Source organism: Pristis pectinata, chromosome 21 (genome assembly GCF_009764475.1).
Source record: "Pristis pectinata isolate sPriPec2 chromosome 21, sPriPec2.1.pri, whole genome shotgun sequence".
Classification (NCBI taxonomy): domain Eukaryota; kingdom Metazoa; phylum Chordata; class Chondrichthyes; order Rhinopristiformes; family Pristidae; genus Pristis; species Pristis pectinata.
In genome coordinates, this window is record NC_067425.1 from 27,158,320 (window position 1) to 27,181,099 (window position 22,780).

At 42.8% G+C, this 22,780-nt stretch overlaps 1 protein-coding gene across 1 annotated transcript in view; it reads left to right on the forward strand.

Moving 5' to 3' along the window:
* The first annotated feature begins 726 nt into the window (after positions 1-726).
* The window catches only part of vps37d (VPS37D subunit of ESCRT-I), a 29,577-nt gene continuing 7,523 nt past the window's right edge, over positions 727-22,780 (forward strand). Inside the window, exons 1-3 of the mRNA XM_052035964.1 lie at positions 727-941; positions 8,877-9,048; positions 18,786-18,868. Coding sequence (XP_051891924.1) covers positions 843-941; positions 8,877-9,048; positions 18,786-18,868 — 354 coding nt within the window. The 5' untranslated portion in view covers positions 727-842. The remainder of the gene's footprint in view (positions 942-8,876; positions 9,049-18,785; positions 18,869-22,780) is intronic.

The following is a 22,780-nucleotide window of genomic DNA, read 5'->3' on the forward strand; positions in this document are numbered from 1 at the left end:
TCCCTAAGTGCCTTACATTTCATAATCCAAGTCCTACACTGGTTTGACTTTCCAAAAAATTGCATCACCTTACACTTATCTATATTGAAATCCGTTTGCCACTCCTCAGTCCACTTCCCCAACTGATCAAGGCCCCCCTGTAATCTACGATAATCTTCTTCACTATCAACACCACCTCCTAATTTCGTGTCATCCACAAATTTGCTGATCAAGCCTTGTGCATTTGCATCCAAATCATTTCGATAAATAACGAATAACAAGGGTCCCAACACCGACCCCTGCGGCACCCCACTAGTCCCCGGCCTCCATTCCCAGGAACAACCTTCAACCACCACCCTCTGCTTCCTACCTCCGAGCCAATCTTGAATCCACATCTTCCTGACTTCGTGGTGTCTGGTTCCAACTCCTGGAACTCCTTCCCCAGAGCCCAGAGAGAGCATCTCACCAGAGAGACGGTTCAAGAAGGCAGCTCGCCACCACCTCCCCAGGGGCAATAAGTGGTGGCCTGTTCAGTGAAAACTGAATTTAAAAAAAGCAAGCGCCTGGTCACGTATCTCTACGGCTGATTATGCCCCTGTTGCAGGCGCAATGCAAATGCAACCTGCACTAACCAAGCAACATGTTGCACTCTTTAAGGTCAACATCTTCCCCCGAACCTTGCTCCATCGCTCACCGCCTCTGCAGCCCCACCTGGCGGCCGCTGGCGGTTCTCAGTCCCCGCCCCGCTGCACACACTCCGCCCCGGCTCGCTGCCCCCGTGTCTCGGATGCTGCCTTTGGCATGGTCCGGCTCCGCTATTAACTCCGTGGCGCTCACCTTTCCGGTGGCAGACCGGTCGCAGCATGTCCCGGGACCGCTTCGGCATCTTCAACACCCGCCAGCTGAAGGATGTGTTGGAGGACGAGGAGAAACTGGCCAGGATGGTGCAGCTGAGTCCGCAGGTAGGGGATAGAAACACCAGTCACATTGTAATAAATCGCAGCACAGGAGCCCGTGAACGGCGGAGACCCCGGCGTTGGAACCTCTTCAACACAACATTGAATTTACACCCCCTGTCAACGGCAGACGGTGTGGGGCCAGGAGAGATTAACAAATACTTGCAGATCAAAGCCATGCATTTATTGAAAATAAAAAGGCTTTGAGGGATGTTTGAAACCCTATTATCCAGGGAGAGGGGGACGGAGGCATGGTGATGGGACGTGGTGGAGAAGGGACTGGGAGCCAGAGCAATGCAGAGCGGCTGAGAACCGGGGCAGGTGAACTCCGGTCTTAGTTTGGAACAAAGAGTGGAGATTACTGCAGTTGCCGGTAGCATCCACTCGGTTGACCGCGGTACTCAACGCTGAAGATGTAACAAACCCTACATGAAACGGAAAGAATCCGGAGTGTGCCGGCCGAGGGGTTCCTTTGGCCCGAGAGACTCCTGCTAACAAGCACCGACGTTCAAAAGGTGCCCCAGTGCGAATGTTGTTGCTGGAGCCACATTTGAGCTGTTCAACAGCTTTCATTGTCTGGGTAGAAGGTGTTAAGTGAACAGGTGCGTTTGACTACATGCTGGTGACAGGAGTAGGAGTGGGCACTTCAACCTGCTTCACCTCTCGGTAAGATCATGGCTGATCTTCGATCTCAACACCATTTCCCTGCTCTATTCCCATTCCCCTTGATGCTGTCTGTGATCTAGGACACGGTTCTCAAGGACTGAGCTCCCGCAACACTCCAGTAGACAATTCCAAAGATTCACTGCCCTCTGAATGAAAAAAGTTGATTTAGAATTGACAATTCAAATAAAACAAGAAGAGCAGTACAGCTATCCATACAACATTAAAAGTCACATCATTAACATTCTCTACTGGGAATTCTGGCAGACTTTCAGAGTGGAGGCTTCCTCTATAAACTGGTGATTACTTAACTGTACCCTCCCCTCAGTAAAGTGTTTCAGAGGAGGAAGATGCAGTGCACAACAAATTTACCATAATCTTTCTCAATTATAAATGTGAATGAGATAATCATTTTCTTTTTCAAAAATGGACTGAATCATCATCTCTAAAAGTTTCCAAATGGAGACTGCAATTTTATTGCAGGTTGGGCTGGAGAGGATGGTTTGTTCTCTTTGGAGCAAGGAAGGTTGAGGGGAAGTTTTAGGCCAAGGGAAGAGAGGGTGAACTTTGTTCACACCTTGAGCTGTAATGACCTGGAACACTGTCCAAGTGGAAACAAAAATCAGTCAGCAGATGCATGGCCCTTCAGCCAATTGTGACTAGGAAATATCACTAAAAGATGGTTCCGCTGAGGAAGGAAAAAAATGTGGGAAACATGTTGAGACTGCAGGGGAATTATATCCCCAAGAAAAATAAAGGCAAATAATCATAGTTTCCATATTGTCAGAAAAGGAACATTACTAGAATAATTAGGGACAATATGTGGGCTAAATTAAGCTACTAGATAAAGAGAAACTATGTGGGAGTGTAAATAATTACTAAAATACAGCCTGTCCCTGGGCAACACATGTTTTTACAGATATCCATAAATGGATTTTTGTCTGCAAGTTGGAAAATACACAAAAACAAAACACTCAAAACGGTCACCATACCTCGACAGTATTGTAATGAATGGCATCAAAAAAATAAATCACACAAGACTGGCAAGAAAGAACAATTACTAAACTTGGAGAGAGGGGAAACTAGTTCTGCTGTTTGTAGGAATGACTGTCTGTCAGACTTTTGAACTTAGTATCATGGGAGCTCGTTTGTATGCACGTGTGTCCACAAGTCAAATGTTCTTAACCTGGAGATGGCCTGCATATTAGAATAAATATCAACTGAGAGGACTTGAGAAATAGATACAGAAAATGCAATACCAAAGCATTCCATTTATATAGCACCTTTTCAACTACCTCTCAGAAGATGCAGCAGTTATTCTTACCAGTTAATGGCCTGTGTTTTGGTGCCTGTTGATGGGAGAAGATAAACACAAAGCAGTCATCCTGCTACTGCTCAAGATCTAGTTAAGCAGACAGAGGGTCACAGCTTCACACTTAATTCAAAGGATAGTGCATCTTCCAGTGCAGTCCAAGTTCAGTCCTAGACTGGGATTTAACCAAGTGATGGGGAGCAACATGGAGAGAGAAGTACCAACTCTAAAGCTGCAAGAGATAAGATAGTTAAAATTATGACGTGAACATTTTCCAGCAGCCTTCAATGAAAAGAGTGCTAATTTGTTACCCAATTTCACTTGTATATCTGTATCCAAGAATTAGGAATGCCCTGCAGATCTGGTTGTTAAGTTAAAGCACTTCGGACTGATGAATTCCCGGACGGATTCACTGTGCAGGCATAGCTGGAGGTGGTGTGGTGAAGGGCTGTTGGGGGTGTGTACGGTCACACTGAGCTACAGTTTGTGAAGGCTATCATGAAGAGTGATGAAATTCTGATTAAATTTAATTCCTGTACGAGCTATCCATCTAATTTCATGATGTGCATTTGTGACCTCTGTTAGTTTTGATTCAATTCTGCTGCCTACTTTGATCTGACTTGCTCTTTAAAAAAAAGACATTTAAATCTGTCAGGATCTTAATGGATGAGGAAGATCATTCTGCACATCCCATAATTCATCCATTCTTAACAACTGTACATTCTCTTCCCTTGCTGCATCTTTTTGCTTGTTAAACGATTCCAGGATTTACACCTCCAGAGGTGTACCTGAACCTCAAGGGCAGAGAGAGAAATGAGATTTAAAGTTTCAAATCAACAAGCTTTCATCAGAAAGAGGAAAAAAGTTAGAAAACAAGCATGTTTTAAGTTGTGGGGTGGGGGGGTGGGGGGGGGGAGAAGAGTGCAAACGATGCCTGTGATAGGGTGGAGACTGAAATGATACAAATGTTGGTGCTGAAGGCTGGTTAATGGCTGATCTGCCTGCAGGTGGTTTAGATAGAAGGCATTTAATGAGGATAGGGGAGCACAAGATCCCACTGGACTTGTTCAATATTTCGAGCATCTCCCATTTCAGATTTCCTGCATCTGCTGTTTCCCATGTTACTATCCTGCTCTGTCCCAATGGCCTTTCCTTCTGCATATTTCACCCTGCCCGACTGGTTGCTCAAAGTTTCTTTGTGTCAGCAACAATCTTGCACAACTTCTTTTACCCATGATCCATATTGGGTATTTACTTTAATCACCTCTAGAACCTCAAAGAGGAACACTGAATTTCCGTCCTGAATTGTCCTTTTACTCTTGAACCATTGACCATTTGAATCTGGTGCAGATGTCCCTAGGCTATTATTTTTAAACTTCTATTCCTTTGTAAAATCTCCACCTGATGCTCCCTCCATCATCTTATCTCATTACTCAGATTCCAGCCCTGGAGATCACCCTGCACTGCCTCTGCAGCCTGGATACTTCCATTATTTCTCAGTGATTACAGCTGAACATGATGCTCAAGGCATGGTCCAATAGGAGCACTATATGTTTGATTCTGACTGCCATCTTGCATTCAGTGAAGTCAATGAGATATTTAAATATAACTGCTCTGAAATGGTTTTGGATCTTTTACACATCAGTTCTATTAAGACTGCTTTTTCTTTCTCAGCAGAAACCAACGTTTCCATTTTTCTGTCCATTTAATAATAACCCTCATGCCAAGCAGGTTTGTTGCAACTGATGTCCTCAACTGGTTGGGGTACATCAATGCTTTGTAGAATTAGCCAGACAGTGAACTCTTTATTGGGCGAGGAGAAGAATGGACTTAATTATGTTGGCTATAGTAAAATCGACCATTGACACTCCGTACCTGTGAGCAATTGGTTTGAAAATGAGTATACCTGAGCAAGAGTCCACATATTGCATTTTCCTTCAACTGCCCTAGCCACAAAAATACTGTGGTCAAAAGAGCAGGTCAGAGGCTGAGTATCCTGTGATGAGTGACTCACCTCCTGACATTCAAAGCTTTTTCACCACCAGCAAGGCACAAGTCAAGAGCACGGTGCAATGAATGGTCTCCATCTGCATCGGCGAGTGCAGCTCCAGCAGCTCAGCATCATCCAGGACGAAGCAGCAAGCTCGGGTCGGCAACACATCAAGCACCCTAAATACCCATTTCCTCTGCCACCAGCGCACAGTGGCTGCAGTGTGCACCATCTACAAGAAGCGTTGTCGTTACTCACCCAGGCTACACTGGCAGAACCTCCCAAACCCATGAGCTCCACCACCAAGGTCAAAGCGCATGAGAACACCGCCACCTGCAGCTTCCCCTCCAAGTCACACACCATCCAGATTTGGAAGTATCGCTAGACCTTCATAGATGCTGGGTCTAATTCCTGGAATTCTCTACACATAGCATTGAGGGATCACCTTCACCAGGACTGTAGGATTCTCAAGGCAATTAGAGGTCACATTAAATTCTGGCTTTCCAGGGGCTCCTAGATCCAAAAATAAAACAGATGAAATAATCCAACTCTATATTGGCAGCAAATAATACATTGAGGCCTTCTACTGTTTACCTACAGTGTCCTGAGCTTTCCTTCTCCTGTCCAACAGAAGGACTGGTGGCTGCAGGGAGGAGAGAGAAGAAACAAGCAGCAGAGAAGGAGATTCCACCCTATACCTTCAGGGCAAATGGCCTCCCATCCTCCACACTCACATCCACATGATGCCCATGCTTCAGTGATACAGTGTTAGCCCCTGCCTGTTTGTGAGTAATGAGCTGTGAGAAGTGATCCATGCAGATCGACAATTAAGAGATTGATTTTTCTGGCAGACAATAACATAAATAATTAACCAGACAATTAATTTGTAGTGGAAGATAAAGGAAGCAGGCAATATTATGAATGATTTTAGGAAAGGACAGTGACCCAAATGAACCCATCCCTATTTGAAAGATCAGTAACACTCACCCGTCTTCTGACAGGACCCTCAGTCCTATCTCTGCCAGAAATGTCTCCAATTGCCTTCAGTCTGTTTAACCTCCCTGCCTCAATGCATTTCCAGGATAAACTGCTCCATATGTACTGTTCTATGTAATGATCATGTCTATTTATGCCTCCTGTGAGTGAAATCCACATCATGACGGCAGGATAAAATGTCGGCACAACATTGTGGGCCAAAGGGCCTGTACTGTGCTGTTATGTTGTATATTTAGGGAATCCTTTGCATCTGATCTTGCTTACTTTTAATTTGGCCACTTTTAGCTAATATTCATTGCAATTTAAACCCTTCACCACAATCAACAATGTACCAATCTTTTTCCTGATGACATTAATGAGCTAGTTACAGCCAACTAGAGCAAAACACTGCAGGTGCTGGAAATCTGAAATAAAGACAAAGAAGTACTGGAAATATTCAGCAGGTCAGGCACTATCTGTGGAGAGAGAAACAGTGATGTTTCATCAGAACTGGGGAAAGTTTGAAATAAAACAAATTTTAAGATGTCAAGAACAGGAGATAAGTGGAAAGAACAAAAGTGAAGGTCTGTGATAGGATGATGGGCAGGAGACTGAACGAATCAGATGGTGAAGCTGGTTGAAATAGGGTGCACAAGGCTAGAGAATAAAACAAGGTGCCCTTGTTGGGGATGGAAGTAGGAGGAGCCAATCAAATTTCAAATTAGCAGAAGAGGAAATGAAAAGAATTAAATGCAGATTTCTGGCTGTTTACCTGTTGAATTCAGTGTTGAGTCTGGAAGGTTGTGATATGTCCTGACAATGAGGTGCTGTGTTGAGCTGCTAAGGAATAGTATAGGTTAGAGGCAGAGGTCAGACTCCTCTTTCCTTCTCATATTCAGACAGTTAATTTTGCATGGAATGTCTTGCTGTTTTTCTTTGCAGTTAATAAAAATGCTCATGCCAAACAGGGTTGCTGTAACTTACAAAACATGCAACAGGAGGCTCAGGGTGTTTCCGTTCATAATCTGGTGATACATCAGTAGGGGGAATTGATTGAAGTGTAGACGTTGGTAAATAGGAATCTGGCACACGTGTACACGTGTATGTTCAATATTGGGCAATGGACCATTTAGTCTATTGATTCCATGTAAACCATTTCCTTAAGACCCATTCTCCTGCTCTTTCCCCATGCATTTTCCCCTCATGCCGATCCAATTCTCTTTTGAAAGCCATAAATGACTCTTGCTTTAACTGCCATTACACACAGCAGTGTCCAGATTATAATCACACTTGGCATAAACTAAATGTTTTTCCTTGCATTCCACTTCCAGATCCATCCTTGATCTACTCTGTCTTCTGCCCTTCCCTTGAAATCTGTGTCACCTGGTACTTGAACCTAATAGGAACAGCTTCCCTCCATTTACTTTATCCAAACATGCCATGGTTCTGTGCAACTCTGTCTGATCTCCTCTCCACTTCTTTGCTCCAAAGAGAAACCCCAGCTTCTCCAGTCTAAACTGCAGCATAGATCCCTCATTCCTCCAAATATTCCTGTGAATCTCTTCAGCACCTTCTGTTAGAACGTAACATCCTTTCTCAAGTGTGCAATTAAAGGACACAATACTCCACTTTTGGCCTAGCCAGTGTTTGATAAAGATTCAACATAATGCCCCTGGGCTCTTGTCTGAGTTTCTTTATGAAACCCAGCATCCTGCTACCTTCAAAGTCCTATGCCCATATCCCTTTGTTCCTGTGTACTCTTTAGAAGTGTGTTAATGTGAGGTTTGAAAGATTATTACTAGTGGGTTTTGATTGGTTGCACAAGGAACATTTTCATTGCACCTGAAGGCACAGGAAATTGAAAAAAGTCGGTCACATCCCAAATCTGTACTTGTTCAAAAATGGGTGAGAAAAGCGTGCATACTCTGTACATGTATCTTTGAGGAAACTGCACAAATGTAAATTGCTGAAACTGTGAAGTACAGAACATGGCTTTTACTGGAAATCTGTTGCAAAGAATGTTGGAAACAACCAGCATTGCTTTTCATTCTGTGTCTGTCTGTCCTCGTTCATCGCTGAATATTTTTGCAGCATTTTCAGTTTTATTTTAGTAAGTTTGTATCATGTGATTACTGATTTATCACTGCTTGTATTATGAAACACTTCAATAAACATGTAGAATACCTTATCTGATGACACTGACCATTTAAATCCTAAAACAAGAGCCAATAGTCACCAACTTCCATAAACTCTGTAGGACAAGCTGGTCCAGCCTCCTGCCTCACAGAAATGCATGCACTCTCACATTTATCAACACACAGACACGTGCATGCACAAACCGCCTAGGAGCAACAACCGATGTTCCTGCCCTGATAACTACTGCTGGAAAAAGTGTGTGTGTGTGTGTGTGTGTGTGTGTGTGTGTTGATTACCCAAGGAATGAGACTCCGCTATTCGCCCCTTGCAACCAAAGGTTTGTTAATGCTTCATCATATACGCTAGACACCTACTTGCTCTGTCGAACCTTCCCGCCCTTTCCTGCTGCTTTGGTTCAACAATGGAGATTGGCATTTGAGCAATGTACCAAAGGTCTTCCTATGGAATTCTTAAGCCATGAGATTTTAGATGATGTGAAGAAACTTCAATGTTCATTTTGTTTCAGTGATTATTCATTCAAAGCTGTTTTTCTCTCTCTCTCTTCAAGAAGCTTTGCATTCAGCAAAACCACCCAGAACCAACAAACCACATGCCATTCTGAAAAGTATAAAGTCAGTAGAAGTGGATGGTTAAAAGCATTATCACCAATACAATGGTGTAGCAGTGATAAAGTAATCACCTTTGAGCACACAGACTGACATTTTAAAATCCGAGATGTGTCTAAGTGTGTCACCCAAAGCACCACCACTATGGATAACACACAGTATGAAAAGGCACTGAGAATACATGCTCTGCATGAGCTATTAGTGCATCTCTGGGGCTAACGTATGTGTTTCTGATTTAGTTACAGGCACTCCAGCTGGAGCGGGAGATGACCCTAGCCAATAACCGGAGGATGGCCGAGGATAATCTCAGCATGCAGCCTTTGCTGGACACCGGCAAACTGCGCTTAGCCGGGAAGTACCAGGAGCTGCAGGAGGTGACTGCAGTATACGGGGAGAAGCAGAGAAAAGTGGGTAAGCAACTCTCCTCTAATACCTGGACAAGATTACTTGAATACAGCTGGCTTCTTCCTGTTAATTACTGGATCAAATCTACACAAGCAGAGGGGAAAATAGCAAACAAATGGAGTAGTTGAAATTTTCCTTGCTCCTTATGATAACGATATCTTGGTTCAAACAAAGTTGGTCTATACAGTCTATATTATTGGCATCTCTGTCACCTTATGGCCCTTTCACAATGAGAACTGCCAAGATCTAGTTTGGAAACCAAAGTTTCATCATTTAGGTATGGTAGTTGTGCAGCAGTTAAGTTACTGGGCACCTGAATCCTGAGTTCAAATCCCGCCATGCCCCTGTGGAATTTAGATTAATAATCTGGTTTTTGGAAAGAACAAATAGTCTTATCAAAAAATTACAGATGCTGGAAATCTGAAACAGAAACAGAAAGTGCTGGAAGAACTATGAAAGAGAGAAACCAGGTTAGTTTTCAGTAGTAGCGAATGTGGGGGAGGGATAGGGATATTTCTGAAAGGATGAGACCAGATGACTAGATGTGGTGGTTAAATAGCAGTTAAAATCAGATTAAGCTTCTTTGTCTGTGTAATATGTTACTCATGGCAACTCTCTGAGAAATGTCCAACAGACTAGACTGAATGAAAAACTGTCAAAATGATGACAGATAGAAATGGCCAGTTTTGTTACAGACAGAAAGAAAGTGAATTACCTAAAGTTGGAGAATATGATATTGAATTCTGAAAGCCACAACTAGTCTTAGAACAATGACTGAAAAAAAACTGTCACTAATGTACTTCAAGGGAGGAACTTGCCATCCTTGGCTGATCTCGCCTATGGACGATTTCAGACCCAACTAATGTGGTTGGCTGTTAAGTGGCTTAGTAAGCCAAGGTTAATAACAATCAGTATTAGCAGTCACTTGGACAAATGTGAATTGTCATAGGAAGTCATCATGGATTTATTAAAGACAAGCCAAATTTGACTGATTTGATAGCGGATTTGAAAAGGTGATGGAGAGGGTCAGTGGGGGAAATGCTGTGGATGTGGTGTATATGGACTTCCATAAAGCATTTGATGATGTGCTGAATTATAGGTTTGCCATTAAGATTGAAGCCCATGAAAGGGCAGTAGCAGCATGGTTAGAGAGTCAGCAGGGACTGAGACTGGAGGGAAGTGCGCACTGACGTTCCCCAGCTGTCACCATCAGGACCACTGCTTCTCTTAATAAATATTAATGATGGGCTCAGATAGTAAGAATCAGTTTCCAAATCTGCAAACAATCAAGGCTTGGAGGCAGTGATCTGTGAGAAGGATTGCAATAGACTTCAAGAGGAAATTGACAGGCTGATGGAATGGGCAGGCACATGGCAGGAGCCAGTGCAGAAAAAAGTACAGTGTTATACTTCAACAGGAAAAACAAGGAGAGGCAATATAAACTCAAGGACAGTGCAGGAAAAGAGAGAGCTGGGGATATTTTTAAATTTTTTTTTAACTGTTATTTACAGCGTGGTAACAGGCCCTTCCAGCCCAATGAGTCTGCGCCGCCAATTTTAAACCCAAGTTAGCCTACCCGTACGTCTTTGCAACGTGGGAGGAAACTGGAGCACCCAGAGGAAACCCACGCAGACACGGGAGAACGTACAAACTCCTTACAGACAGCGACAGGAATTGAACCCCGATGGCTGGCGCTGTAATAGCATCGCGCTAACCACTACGCTACTGTACCACCCCTAAGGTTGTTGGTAGGGTCAGGCAGGCTGAAAAATCAATTATTAAAGAAAAACAGATTTGTTTCTGGGCTTTATAAAGAGAGGCATAGAATACAAGAGCAAAGGAATCACGATCAACCTTTGTTTTGGCTGAAGTATTTTGTCCAGTTCAAAATACCATACTTCAGGAAAGATATCCTTGGAGAGGATGCAGAAGGGATGGGCTGGAATGATTTCAGAATTGAGGGACTTCGTTCAGATAGACGGAAGAACCTGGAGTTTTTGGAATGGAAGAGGTTGAGAGGGGATCTGACAGAACGATTTGAAATGATGAAGGGTCTAGTCAGAGTAGATAGAAACTGAAGCAAAAGTGATGTGAGGAAAAACTTTTTTACATTGTGAGTGGCTGGGTTCTGGAGTGCACTATGGTATGTGTAGTGGAAGCAGATTGAATTGTAGTGTTCAAAAGACAGCTGGATACATACTTGAAAGGACACAAATGGCAGGGCTACGGGAAAAGGGTGAGAGATTAACGAGCTGAATTGCTTTTGCTTAGAGTCAGCACTGACTTGATGGTCAAATGGCCCTCCATGTCGTAATGTTGCTGAAATCCCAAATAACACATTTCCAAACATGTAACCCACTAACGTGTAGCACGTTAGGAGAAGGGAAAGGAGGGAAATTCTTTCCTTCAAGTCGACTGTTAAAAATAGTTGCCAATAATGAAAGTAACTGGGGGAAACAGCATAAAAACCGTCACAGGCATGAATATTTAAACCATACACACAGCCACACTGCTGCCTCAGCCTTGCTGTGCCTTGGGCTGCTGTGTGGGAGGTTGATCAAAATCATCTACATGCATCATAACAAGACTGAGTGAAGGTCAGATGCTTGCCACCAGCAGAGTCTCTTGTAGAACAGAGGTAATAGCTACACTGATAGAGCTGTGCATTAGCACTGTTCCTGCCTGACGTGATCCAATAATAAGATGCTCTGCCAGGGGAGGAGGTGGAAGCAGATACGATAGTAACATTTAACAGGTAATCGGACAGGCGCATGAACAGGCGGGGAATGGAGGGATATGGACCTTGTGCAGTCTTGCCGACCATTGCCTGTCCTTTTATAGGATTAGATTGGCATGGTTGGCACAGACTGTGGGCTGAAGAGCCTGTTCCTGTGCTGTACTATTTTATGATCAATGTTTGTTTAGCACCTTTATAGCGCTAAAACATCACTTTGCACATCATTGGAGTATTTTGAAACAAAATGTCACACTGAGGTACAAGTTTTGAGCTGTGTCTCAAAGGAGGAAAGAGAGGGGGGAGAGATTTAGGGAGGGTGGGGAGTTCCAGAACATGGGACCTTGGCATCTAAACTTCATCGCCACTAATGCTGGAGACATTAAAATAAGGATGCGCAAGAGTTCAGAATTGGAGCAATGCAACTAAGTCACAACATTAGAAATAGCAGCAGTGAGTCATTCAGTCATTTGAACCTGCTCTGCTATTGTCCGAGGACATGGCTGCTCTCCTACCCTAACTGTACCTTCCTGCACCATTTCCCTATCCTGATTCCCTTAATATCCAAAAATCTATGTACCTGTCTTTAGTATACTTAATGACTGAAAATCCACAGCCCTCTGTGCATGAAGTGATGACATTTCTTCATCACGTGGCTATCTTCCTTGTTTTGAGACCATCAATCCTGGTTCTAGATTCCCCAGCCAGGGAAAGCATTCTCCCAGAAGTTATATGCCTTACCCCTCAACAACTTTTATTTTAATTAGGTCAGCTCTCGTTCTTCTTTAATCCAGATGTTGTAGTCAAGCCTGTTCATTGTTTCCTCAAGAGGACATTTCCTTATAAGTAATAGGAAGAAGCAACCCTGCAGCAACATTAGCTGCTCACGCCTGCTCTACGATTCAACAAGATCATGGCTGATCTTTTACCTCAGTGTCATTTTCCTGCACTGGATACCACATCCCTGGATACCCTTTATATCCAAAATCCCATTTATCTCTGCCTGCTTCTACAGCCCTCTCTGGTAAAAAAAATTCTAAACGTTCAACACCCTCTGAGAGGAGAAATTTCTTATTTCAGTCCTAAATGGGTGACCTTTTATTTTGAGACTGTGACCTCTGATTCTTGACTCTCCAGCCAGGAAGAAACATCATCCCTTCATCTACTTTGTCAAGCCCCATAATAATTTATTGTTTTAATGAGATCACATCATTTTCTCAAACTCACTATAGACCCAGTCTGCTTAATCTCTCCTTAAACAGAAATCTCCAGTACTGGAAATCAATCTGGTGAACCTTCATTGCACCCATCCATCATTGGAATTTCCTTCCTTAGGTCAGGAGACCAGATCTGTACTTTATATTCCAGGCATGGTCTCACCTGGGCACTACAGAGCCCTGGAAGCTTGCACCACTATTTAACAAGATAATGGATAATCTGATCTTGGTTTCAGCTCTACTTTCCTCCCTGTTCCCCATAATCCTTGACTCAAAAACCTATACATCATTCCAGAAGTTTGCCTCGTGAACCTTGATTAAATTACCACTGAAGCAATTATCCCCTTCCATAGGTAAAGAGACCAAAATGATATTAATTGCTTTGTGTGTGATCTAAGGCCTTCTATATTCCAACATATTTTTTAATAACGCCCAACTTCATTCACTTTGCCAATTGTTTACTGATCATAAATGTTAGGTTTTTGCGATTTACAGTATATAGGTCACTCCGAATTACATTTTCTCATCACTCTCCTTCAGTAATAATAAAAAATATTCAACCCATATATATAATTTCATATTTGTCTACATTATATTCCATCTGCCACGTTCGTGCCCACAACCTTAATCGAAGAGCAGCTGAAAGCAAAATTTGCAGGTGCTAGAAATCTGAAATTAAAATTGTAGATACTGGTAATACTCAGCAGGTCAGGCAGCATCTGTGGAGAGAGTTAACGTTTCAGTTTAATGAGCTTTCTTCAAAACTAGAAACAGGCTTGTTTAACAAGATTTCCCCTTTCGTAAATCCTTGTTGACTCTGCTTAATCGTGCTATGATATCTCTCAGATGCTTTATTACAATGTTCCTCACAATAGATTCTGATACATTTTCCCAACCACTGGTGTCAGACCCCTGTTTTCTCTCTCCATTTTTTCCAGAACAACAGTGTTCCCTTAAAATCATGAGCAAATTCCAAAATCTGGGGATTTCTGGAAGAGTAAAGCTAATGATCTGCTATCTTTGTAGCCAAATCTTCCAAGGCTCTATGGTGTAAGCCTTGGGTCCAGAAATCAATTGTATTTTCTTTGTTAGTCCCATTACTAATATTTTTACCTATTTTAATTCTGTAGACGTAAGATCTAGTTAGTATCTCTGCCAGTTCCTTATTCTCCATTATATTTCTCCTCTTCCTGGTTATATTTCCTTTTATTTATCTCTTCCTTTGCTCATGTCAATAGAAAGACACTTTTACCATCTGTTTGTATATCTTGTGATTTACTCTATTCTCAGTGTTTCTTATCAACATATTGGTTAGCCTTTGCTGAATTCTAAAATCCTCCCAAAGCTCAGACTTCATTAATACACCATTATAAGCCTCTTCCTTTAATCTAATTCTATCTTTAACTTCATATAACTATTGTTGGACCATTTTTCCCATGGCTTTTTTTTAATCCTTTAAAGTAACGAGTATTTGTTCCAAATTACAAATTATTTGTTTAAATATTTGTAATTTCTTATCTACTGTTAAATTTTCTAATGTAATTTCCCAATCTTTCTTAGCCAACATACCCACCATATCTACATAATTTACTTTGTTCAGTCTACTTTCAGGTTATTCCCAAGCGCAATATAAAATTCTATCATATTTTCATTTACTCTTCCCCAGAGTCCCTTTGCCACAGCTATTAATTACTCAGATCTCATTGCACCATATGAGATATAAATTAGCCTGATCCTTTACTTATTTGTTCACATACGTGAGAAGAAACATATTGAAATATTCTGCCAACTCATCCTCCACATTATTACTGCAGATCTAAAATGAAACAGAAAATGTTGGAAGTACACAGGTCAGGCAGCTTCTGTGGAGAGAGGAACAAGGCTAATATTTCAGGTCAATGATGTTTCATTGGTAGTTGAATTCTTTTATTTGATAAAACTCATTTGAAACAGTGATAACCTACAGATATTCCAGAGGTATGCCTTGAAATCACACAGGTTTCCATAGTGTGAAAATCCTTGCCACTAACATAGGTTGTAAATCCTGACTTTGAACCAGTTTCCACTGTTGAGGAAATAAAATGTGCAGTGCACATTGATGGTGTTTTTAAGTGGCGCCAAATGCAATGAAGAATTGACATTGGCATGAATATGAATTCTGCTGGCAACTGTATAATCCAATTTCCTGATGAGAATTCTCCAACACAAGGTTAGCCTTAATTGCCCTCCCCTGGTTGCTATGGAGGTGGTGGAAATAACCACCACCTTGAACTACTCAGTAACACCTTTGATACAATTGCAATGGCTTGTTAATACATGGCAACCATATTGGGGTCAGTCTGGAGTCACATAAAAATCAGTCCAAATAAGAACAGCAAGTTTCCCTCCTAAAGGAAACCAATTAGGTTACAATAGCAGTTCCATACTTTCATGGTCACTTTGCTGGTGAAAACCTTTTATTCCTAGGGTTTTTGCATTGAATTCAACTTCTCAGAATACCAAGGTTAAGATTTCATTTGGAGTTCCTATATCACTGGTCCAGATATCTTGATTTTTATTCCATTAATATAATGATATTCATTATTATCTGGGCAAGGCACATTACTGCTTTTCTACCAATCCAGTAATATAGCCACTGTTCCACTAGTCCAGGTACATAAACACTACATTCCCAACATGCACATTGTGTGCACCTTCAGTGCTGACCATCAAACACCTATTTTTACTAATCCTGTACTGATCTCATTTTTTTTCAGTCTTCCCACACTGTCACCAACTCTCCCCAGATTCTACACAAAAAGGGAATTTACAGTGCCCAATTAACCTACCAACCTGCACGTCCTTGGGAGGAAACCAGAATACCTGGAGGAATCCCTCACAGTCACAGGGAGAACATCCAAGCTCCACACAGGTAGCACCCCAGCTCAGGATTGAACCCGGGTCATTGGCGCTGTGAGGCAGTGGCTCTACTAGCTGTGCCACTGTGCCGTCCGATAGGTGCTTGATAGATCTTTTGGGTTCCTCTTTTGTTGTTTGGGCAAGTATAATTGTCCATCCAGCAATTAATTAAATGGGCTGGCTTGAAACCCAGAGCAACTCTCTGAACAAGGCTGAGGATTGACTAACTCCATATGGTTGCCCTGGAGCCAAGGGGGGAGTGCTGACACTGGCATCAAGCCCGTACTGATTTGATTGTTTGGCATGGAGAGACATTGGAAGCTTGTTGGAACAAGAACACGTGACTGCAGAGGTTACATGAGGTATGCAGAGGGTGCCGTGCAGCAGATGGGTGAGGTCGGAGAAGCAGATGGCAGTCATGGTGGTGCTCATTTTGTGGCCACTTCATAGGATTTCCCCTGTGCATTACAGAGCGACTGCACAAGCACATCCTCATTATCTCCTCATTACTGTCTCCTGCGTTATAGTTACTCCCATCTGCTCCAGTCTCAGCTGTAGTCATGGGGCACCTCCAAATACAGAGCATCAGGCTCATAGAGCTGTTCACACAGACAGCAGTCTGAAGATAATCTCTCATGCCGTTCTGCAGTTTCAGTTTTGGAATGGCTGTTTTTCTAATGGGTCGCTTCATATTGTTAAAATTCTTTGCCAGCTGCTCAAGTAACTAAAAATACTGAACGTCTGCTGATGGTAGAGTGGAGGGAACAGAGAATAAGGATAATCTAATAATCACAAGTATCAAGAACGTGTCATGACTAGTTATCAGATCAGAGGATGGAAAGGAGCAGACAGTGCGGATGGACTAGGTGCTGAGGATTTAATATCAGAGGATTGAATGGTGCAGCAGGCATGTTAATTCTTTTAATTGTTAAACCTTTGGGTGAATATATTCCTGTACTCCTCAAATTTCCGTTTGTTTGAGCCTGTGTATTGGGATTTGGCTATTTGTCATTATGAATAATTTGCCTTGATCAGTTTTTCAAAACCTCAAATAAGGATCACATTGAAGTCTTCTTTTCCAAGAAAAACAAACCCAATTTCCTTAGTTCCCTTGGAACTTGTATGTCGTATCCAGAATCACCATAATCCCTGTCAAACAATAATAACCTTCCCGGGATTGGACACCCAGACTGTATACTACTACAAAGTGCCAAAGTACCAAAGCAGTCTCTTCAGACCTACACTGTTTCTCTTAATGTAACCCACTCCAGTAGATTTGTTTAATAATTAATTTGTGGGACTTTGTTTGCACTTTGACTAAATTTTGCATATGTGATAGCAGAAGGTGTACTTCAAAAACAATTCAATGGTTTTGCAGCTTTTTTCATACATTTAAGAATGTGAAGAAGCACTGATTGATAAATGTTTTGCCCTTTCAACAGAGTTATCTAACACATCGTTAGTGTTAATATAGTGAATCATATTCAGTGCTGTTTGATTGTTCTGATTCCTTCCTCTGTGTTGTCAAACAATTGCCTGCTTCAATTGTTACATTGTTAATCCGCACCATCTATCATGGGGATGAGGACAGCATGAATGGTGGGCAGTTTATTGTCCTTAAATGGGTTCACAGCTCAGACCTTGGCGACGACCCGACGGCTTAGAGGTTCATTCACACATAAAAACATGCACTGAAATGGTACAGCACAGAAGACTTGTCAATTTATTCATGCATACACTTGTGGAAAGATTCAAGTACTGAAGAGGTGCCAATCACAACCTTTTCCTCATTTACACACACTGAGCATGAGCATTTTTTGGAAATCAAAAAAACTACACACACTGGAAATCTGAAATATGCTGGAACAATGATGGGTAAACTCACCAGGTCAGGCAGCATCAATGGAAAGAGAAACTTAACATTTCAGGTAGTGGGTGGAACAAAGGGAATTTCTCTGATGGGGTGAAATACTGTAGTTCGTTACAGGGCAGTTAGCTCCTTTGTTCAATGTGCCCCTAACGTTGTAAAGTCTGTGTAATAGACTATAGAAAGGAAAGAGAAAGGAAAAAAGGGGATGGCGGGAAAAGTGGCCAGTACTGAGACAAGGAGGAAGGAAGAGCAAGTTATCCAAAGTTGGAGAATTCGATATTGAGCCGTGCAGGCAGCAAAATGCCCGGGCAAAAGCTGAGGTGTTGTTCCTCAAGCTTGCATTGGGCTTCATTGTAACAGTGCAAAAGGCCACAGACAAAGGTCCAGAGTGAGGATGGGATGGTGAATTAAAGTGGCAGGCCACTGGAAGCTCACTAACTCTCCTTTCACCTCTTCCCTTGCCAGGGACTCAAACAGTCTTTCCAGGTAAGATGGCAATTCACTTGCACTTCTAACGATCGAGTGGATGGCATTTGGTGTTCACAATGTGACTCCTCTACGATCAAGAAACCAAACGCAGATTGGGTGATCACTTTGTGGACCTCTTGCATTCAGACCCTGAGCTTCTGTTACCAGCCAATAATTCCTCATCCCAACCCCACTCTGACTTCTCTGTCTGAGGCTTCCTGCACTGTTATGGATAGTTACCTATCTCTATCCAATATGCCTTTGCTAAATCACACCATCCTCAGTCCTCACTAGTGATTGTTAAATGAAACCTAATTGTAAAGTTCGGAGATTTTTCAGGTGAAGAATTATCTTAGTGACCTTTTACACTGTGGTTATACTTAGTCTTTCAAAGTGGAGAAAATGCCACAGTGTGAATACATAATTTTGTGCCTGATCCAGTAAGATTATGAGTATTCTGGAGGATTGTCAGGGGGTAAGTAGGTGATGTTTCTTAATGTAAGGACTATAATTCCTGCTGTGATCTACTGACTCGGTGTGGTTTCTGTCTCCACAGCCGCTTACCTGGAGAGACACAGCCCCAAGTCTGCACTGGAACTCCTGCGAAGAGACATGGTCAAAAAGGAAGAGGAATCTGAGGTGAGACACAAGAGATTCTGCAGACGCTGGAATCTGGAGCAACACACACAAAACGCTGGAGGAACTCAGCAGGTCAGGCAGCATCTATGGAGGGAAGTAAACAGTCAACGTTTCATCAGGACTGGAAAGGAAGAGGGCAGAAGCCAGAATAAAAGGGTGGGGGGAGGGGGAGGAGCACAGGATGGCGGGTGACAGATGAGTCCAGGTGAGACGGGGAAGGTTGGTGGGTGGGGGAGGGGGGATGAAAGGGAGTGATGTATGAAGCTGAGAGGTGATAGGTAGAAGTGGCAAAGGGCTGAAGAAGGAGGAATTCGGTAGGAGAGGGCAGTGGACCATGGATTAAAGGGAAGGAGGTGGGGAATAGATGGACAGTTCGTGAGGGTGGGGAGGGGAAAGAGAAGGGATGAGGGGGCCACAGGAATGAGGGAGAACAAAAGGTGGGGGAGGGGCAGAAAGAGGGGAGGGGTTACAGAAGTTAGAGAAATTGATGTAGAAGCCGTCAGGTTGGAGACCACCAAGGCAGAATATGAGGTGTGGCTCCTCTAACCTGCATCTGGCCTCAACGTGGCAGTACAGGAGACCGTGGATAGACATGTCAGTGTGGGAATGGGAAGTGCAATCGAAGTGGGTGGCCACTGGGAGATCCTGGCTGTTGTGGTGGTCAGACAGAAGATGCTCGACGAAGTGGTCACCCAATTTGCGTCGGGTCTCCCCAGTGTAGAGGAGGGAGCACCGGATGCAATAAATAACACCCTTGGATTCACAGGTGAAGTGCTGCCTCGCCTGGAAGGACTGTCTAGGGCCCTGAGTGGTGGTGAGGGAGGAGGTATAGGGGTAGGGGTAGGTGTAGCACTTTGCACAGTTGCAGGGATAAGTGCCGGGAGGGTCATTGGTGGGGAGGGACGAGTGGACAAGGGAGTCATGGAGAGAGCAATTGCTGCTGAAAGCGGAGAGGGTGGTGGAGGGGAAAATGTGCTCTGGGTCTTTTCATCTCTAACTGCCAACGGGACATTAACCGTCTCAACTTCACCACTCCTGTTACCTATTCCAATCATCTTCAAGCTTCTTACATCACTCCCTTTCATCCCCCCTCCCTCACCCTCCTACCTTTCCCCCTCATCTGGACTGACCTATCACCTGCCATCCTGTGTTCCTCCCCCTCCCCACACTCTTTTATTCTGGCTTCTGCCCTCTTCCTTTCCAGTTCTGATGAAAGGACTGGACCCGAAACGTCGACTGTTTATTTCCCTCCGTAGGTGCTGCCTGACCTGCTGAGTTCCTCCAGCATTTTGTGTGTGTTGAATCTGAGGTGAGAGCTTGACAAAACTAAAGCCCTTGCATCCCCTTTCCTGATGGACTTTAACCCTTCAACACAATCTGCAACCTTGGAAATCGGAAATAAGTTATTTTCTGTTGTACAGGATCATAAATATTCAAACAGCCATCTTTGTCTGTATTTTATATTTTTGATTATAGTGGTATCCAAATGTTAAAAAACCTTAATAGGTGCAAAAAATCTCAAATCTAACCCAAGCATAATGTTCGAAACATGTTAAAAGAGAGAGAACCAAGGTTGTTATGTAGGTTATTTCTGTCTGTAGACAGACCCTCTGAGATAATTGCCAGTTTAAATTACATTCCGTTTTTATTAGCCCATCTGATTGTGAGCTGTGAAGAGAACAAATTAAACACTTCAGAGACCAAAATCCTTAGCTTGGGAATGTGTTTAATTTGTTTTCATACTGCTCAATCAAATGGGTTAACACATTTGTGTTATTTTGATTTTTCTGACATTTCATTACTTCCTCTCTTAAATCTAACACAAAAGGTTGTGAGTTCAAGCTCCACCTTGTATCTACTTGGATTGCTTACTTGTGAAGTAGAAGATGCATCAGTTCTTTTCATGGGTCATCCTTGCTCAGGTGGAAGAGTATTTGAGTTGCCAAGAGCAGAGTCTGACCCTGGTCAAGTCCCCCGGGTGCTCCGGGCTGGGAGGCCTCCATAGTCACAGAAATGTGAGGGTGTTTTAGTAGCTTCTGCTTGTGTAAATCATGGAGTTGGGAGGTGGTCACAACTCATAGAACATTGAACAGCACAAAAACAGGCCCTTCAGTCTGTGATGTTTGTGCTGACCATGATGTCAATTTAAATTAATCCCATCTGCCTCGACATGGTCTATATCCCTCCATTCCCTGCCTGTTCATGTGCTTCTATCAATGCCTCTTAAACATTGCTGTCGTATCTGCTTCCACCATCTCCCCTGGCAGCACATTTCAGGCACCTACCACTCTATGTGTGTTAAAGAAAACTTGCCTTGCATATCTCCTTTAAACTTCCCCCCCTCTCTCCTTAAACTTATGTGCTCAAGTATTTTGCCTTTCTACTCTGGGGATAATGACTCTGATTATCTGCCTGATCTATGCTTCTCATAATTTTATACACTTCTATCAGGTCGCCCCTAAGCCTCCGATGCTCCAGCGAAAACAATCCAAGTTTGTCCAACCTCCCCTTATAGCTGGTACACTCCAATCCAGACAACATCCTGGTGAGCCTCTTCTGTACCCTCTCCAAAACCTCCACATTCTCTTTATAGCTGGCAACCAGAACTGCACATAGTACTCCAAATGTGGCCTGACTAAAGTTTTATACAGTTGCAACATATGTCACATATCTCCCCAAGCTGCATAATGACTTCCAGCCATGGCTGAATTCAGCAATCACCACTTTTTTTAAGAGATGCGTGCATACAAATATACAAAGTAGAAACAGGAATAAGCCATGTGTTTCCCTGAGCCTACTCGACTATTTGATAAAGTCAAGGCTGATCTCTTTGTAAGCTAAACACATTCCCCTCTACCTGCCTAATCTTTCGCCCCCTTGTTTATCAAGAATCTATCCAAATCTGCCCTAAAAGTGTTCAAAAACTCTGCTTCCAATGCCCTTTGAGGAAGAAAGATAGAATAGCTCATGGCCCTCTTGGAGAAAAAAATTCACCTCATCTCTCCCTTATTTTATAACAGTGACTCTTAGTTCTAGATACTCTCACAAGAGGAAGCATCTTCTGCACATCCACCCTGTCAAGAACACTCAGGATCGTGTATGTTTCAATCAAGTCCCCTCTCACTGTTCTAACTCTAGTGGATAGAAGCCTCCCCAGTCCAATCTTTCCTCATGGTGCAGTAAACCTCTCAGCCACTTCCAATGCATTAACATCCTTCCTTAACTACAACCAATAATGTACACACTACTCCAAATGTTGTCTCACCAGTGCTCCATATAACTGAAACATAACCTCCCTGCTTTGGTTTTCCATCTCCTAATGCTCCGTTAGCTTTCCTGATGCTTGCTGCACCTGCATGGACTTGGACACCCGATCCCTCTGCTTCTCAAAGCTCTGCAATCGCTCACCATTTTGGTCATTTTTAAAATTTTTCCTGCCAAAATTTAATACTTAATTTAATATTTTCCCATATAATACTCCATTTGCCACTCATTTATCCCATCGATGTCCCTCATTTATCCCATCGATTGCCTCCTCATGTCCTCGTCGCAACTTACTTTCCCATCTATCTTGGTGCCATCGGTGAACTTAGAAACCAAATCTTTGGTCCTTGTAAAATGACGCTAAGACCCTTGCACTGATCTCTGTAGCAATCACTCATTATATCTTGTAATTAAGGAAATGATTTATACCTACTCTCTGTTTCCTGTTGGTTGGTCAGTCTTCTATCCATGCTAATATGTTACCTCCTACACCAGCAGCTTTTATTTTCCACAATAATCTTTGATGTGACACCTTGTCGAATGCCATCTGGTGATCTGAATATAGTATATCCACTGGGTTCCCTTTATCATAGCACAAGTTGCTTCTTCAAAGAGCACCAATAAATTGGTCAAACAGGATTTCCTCTC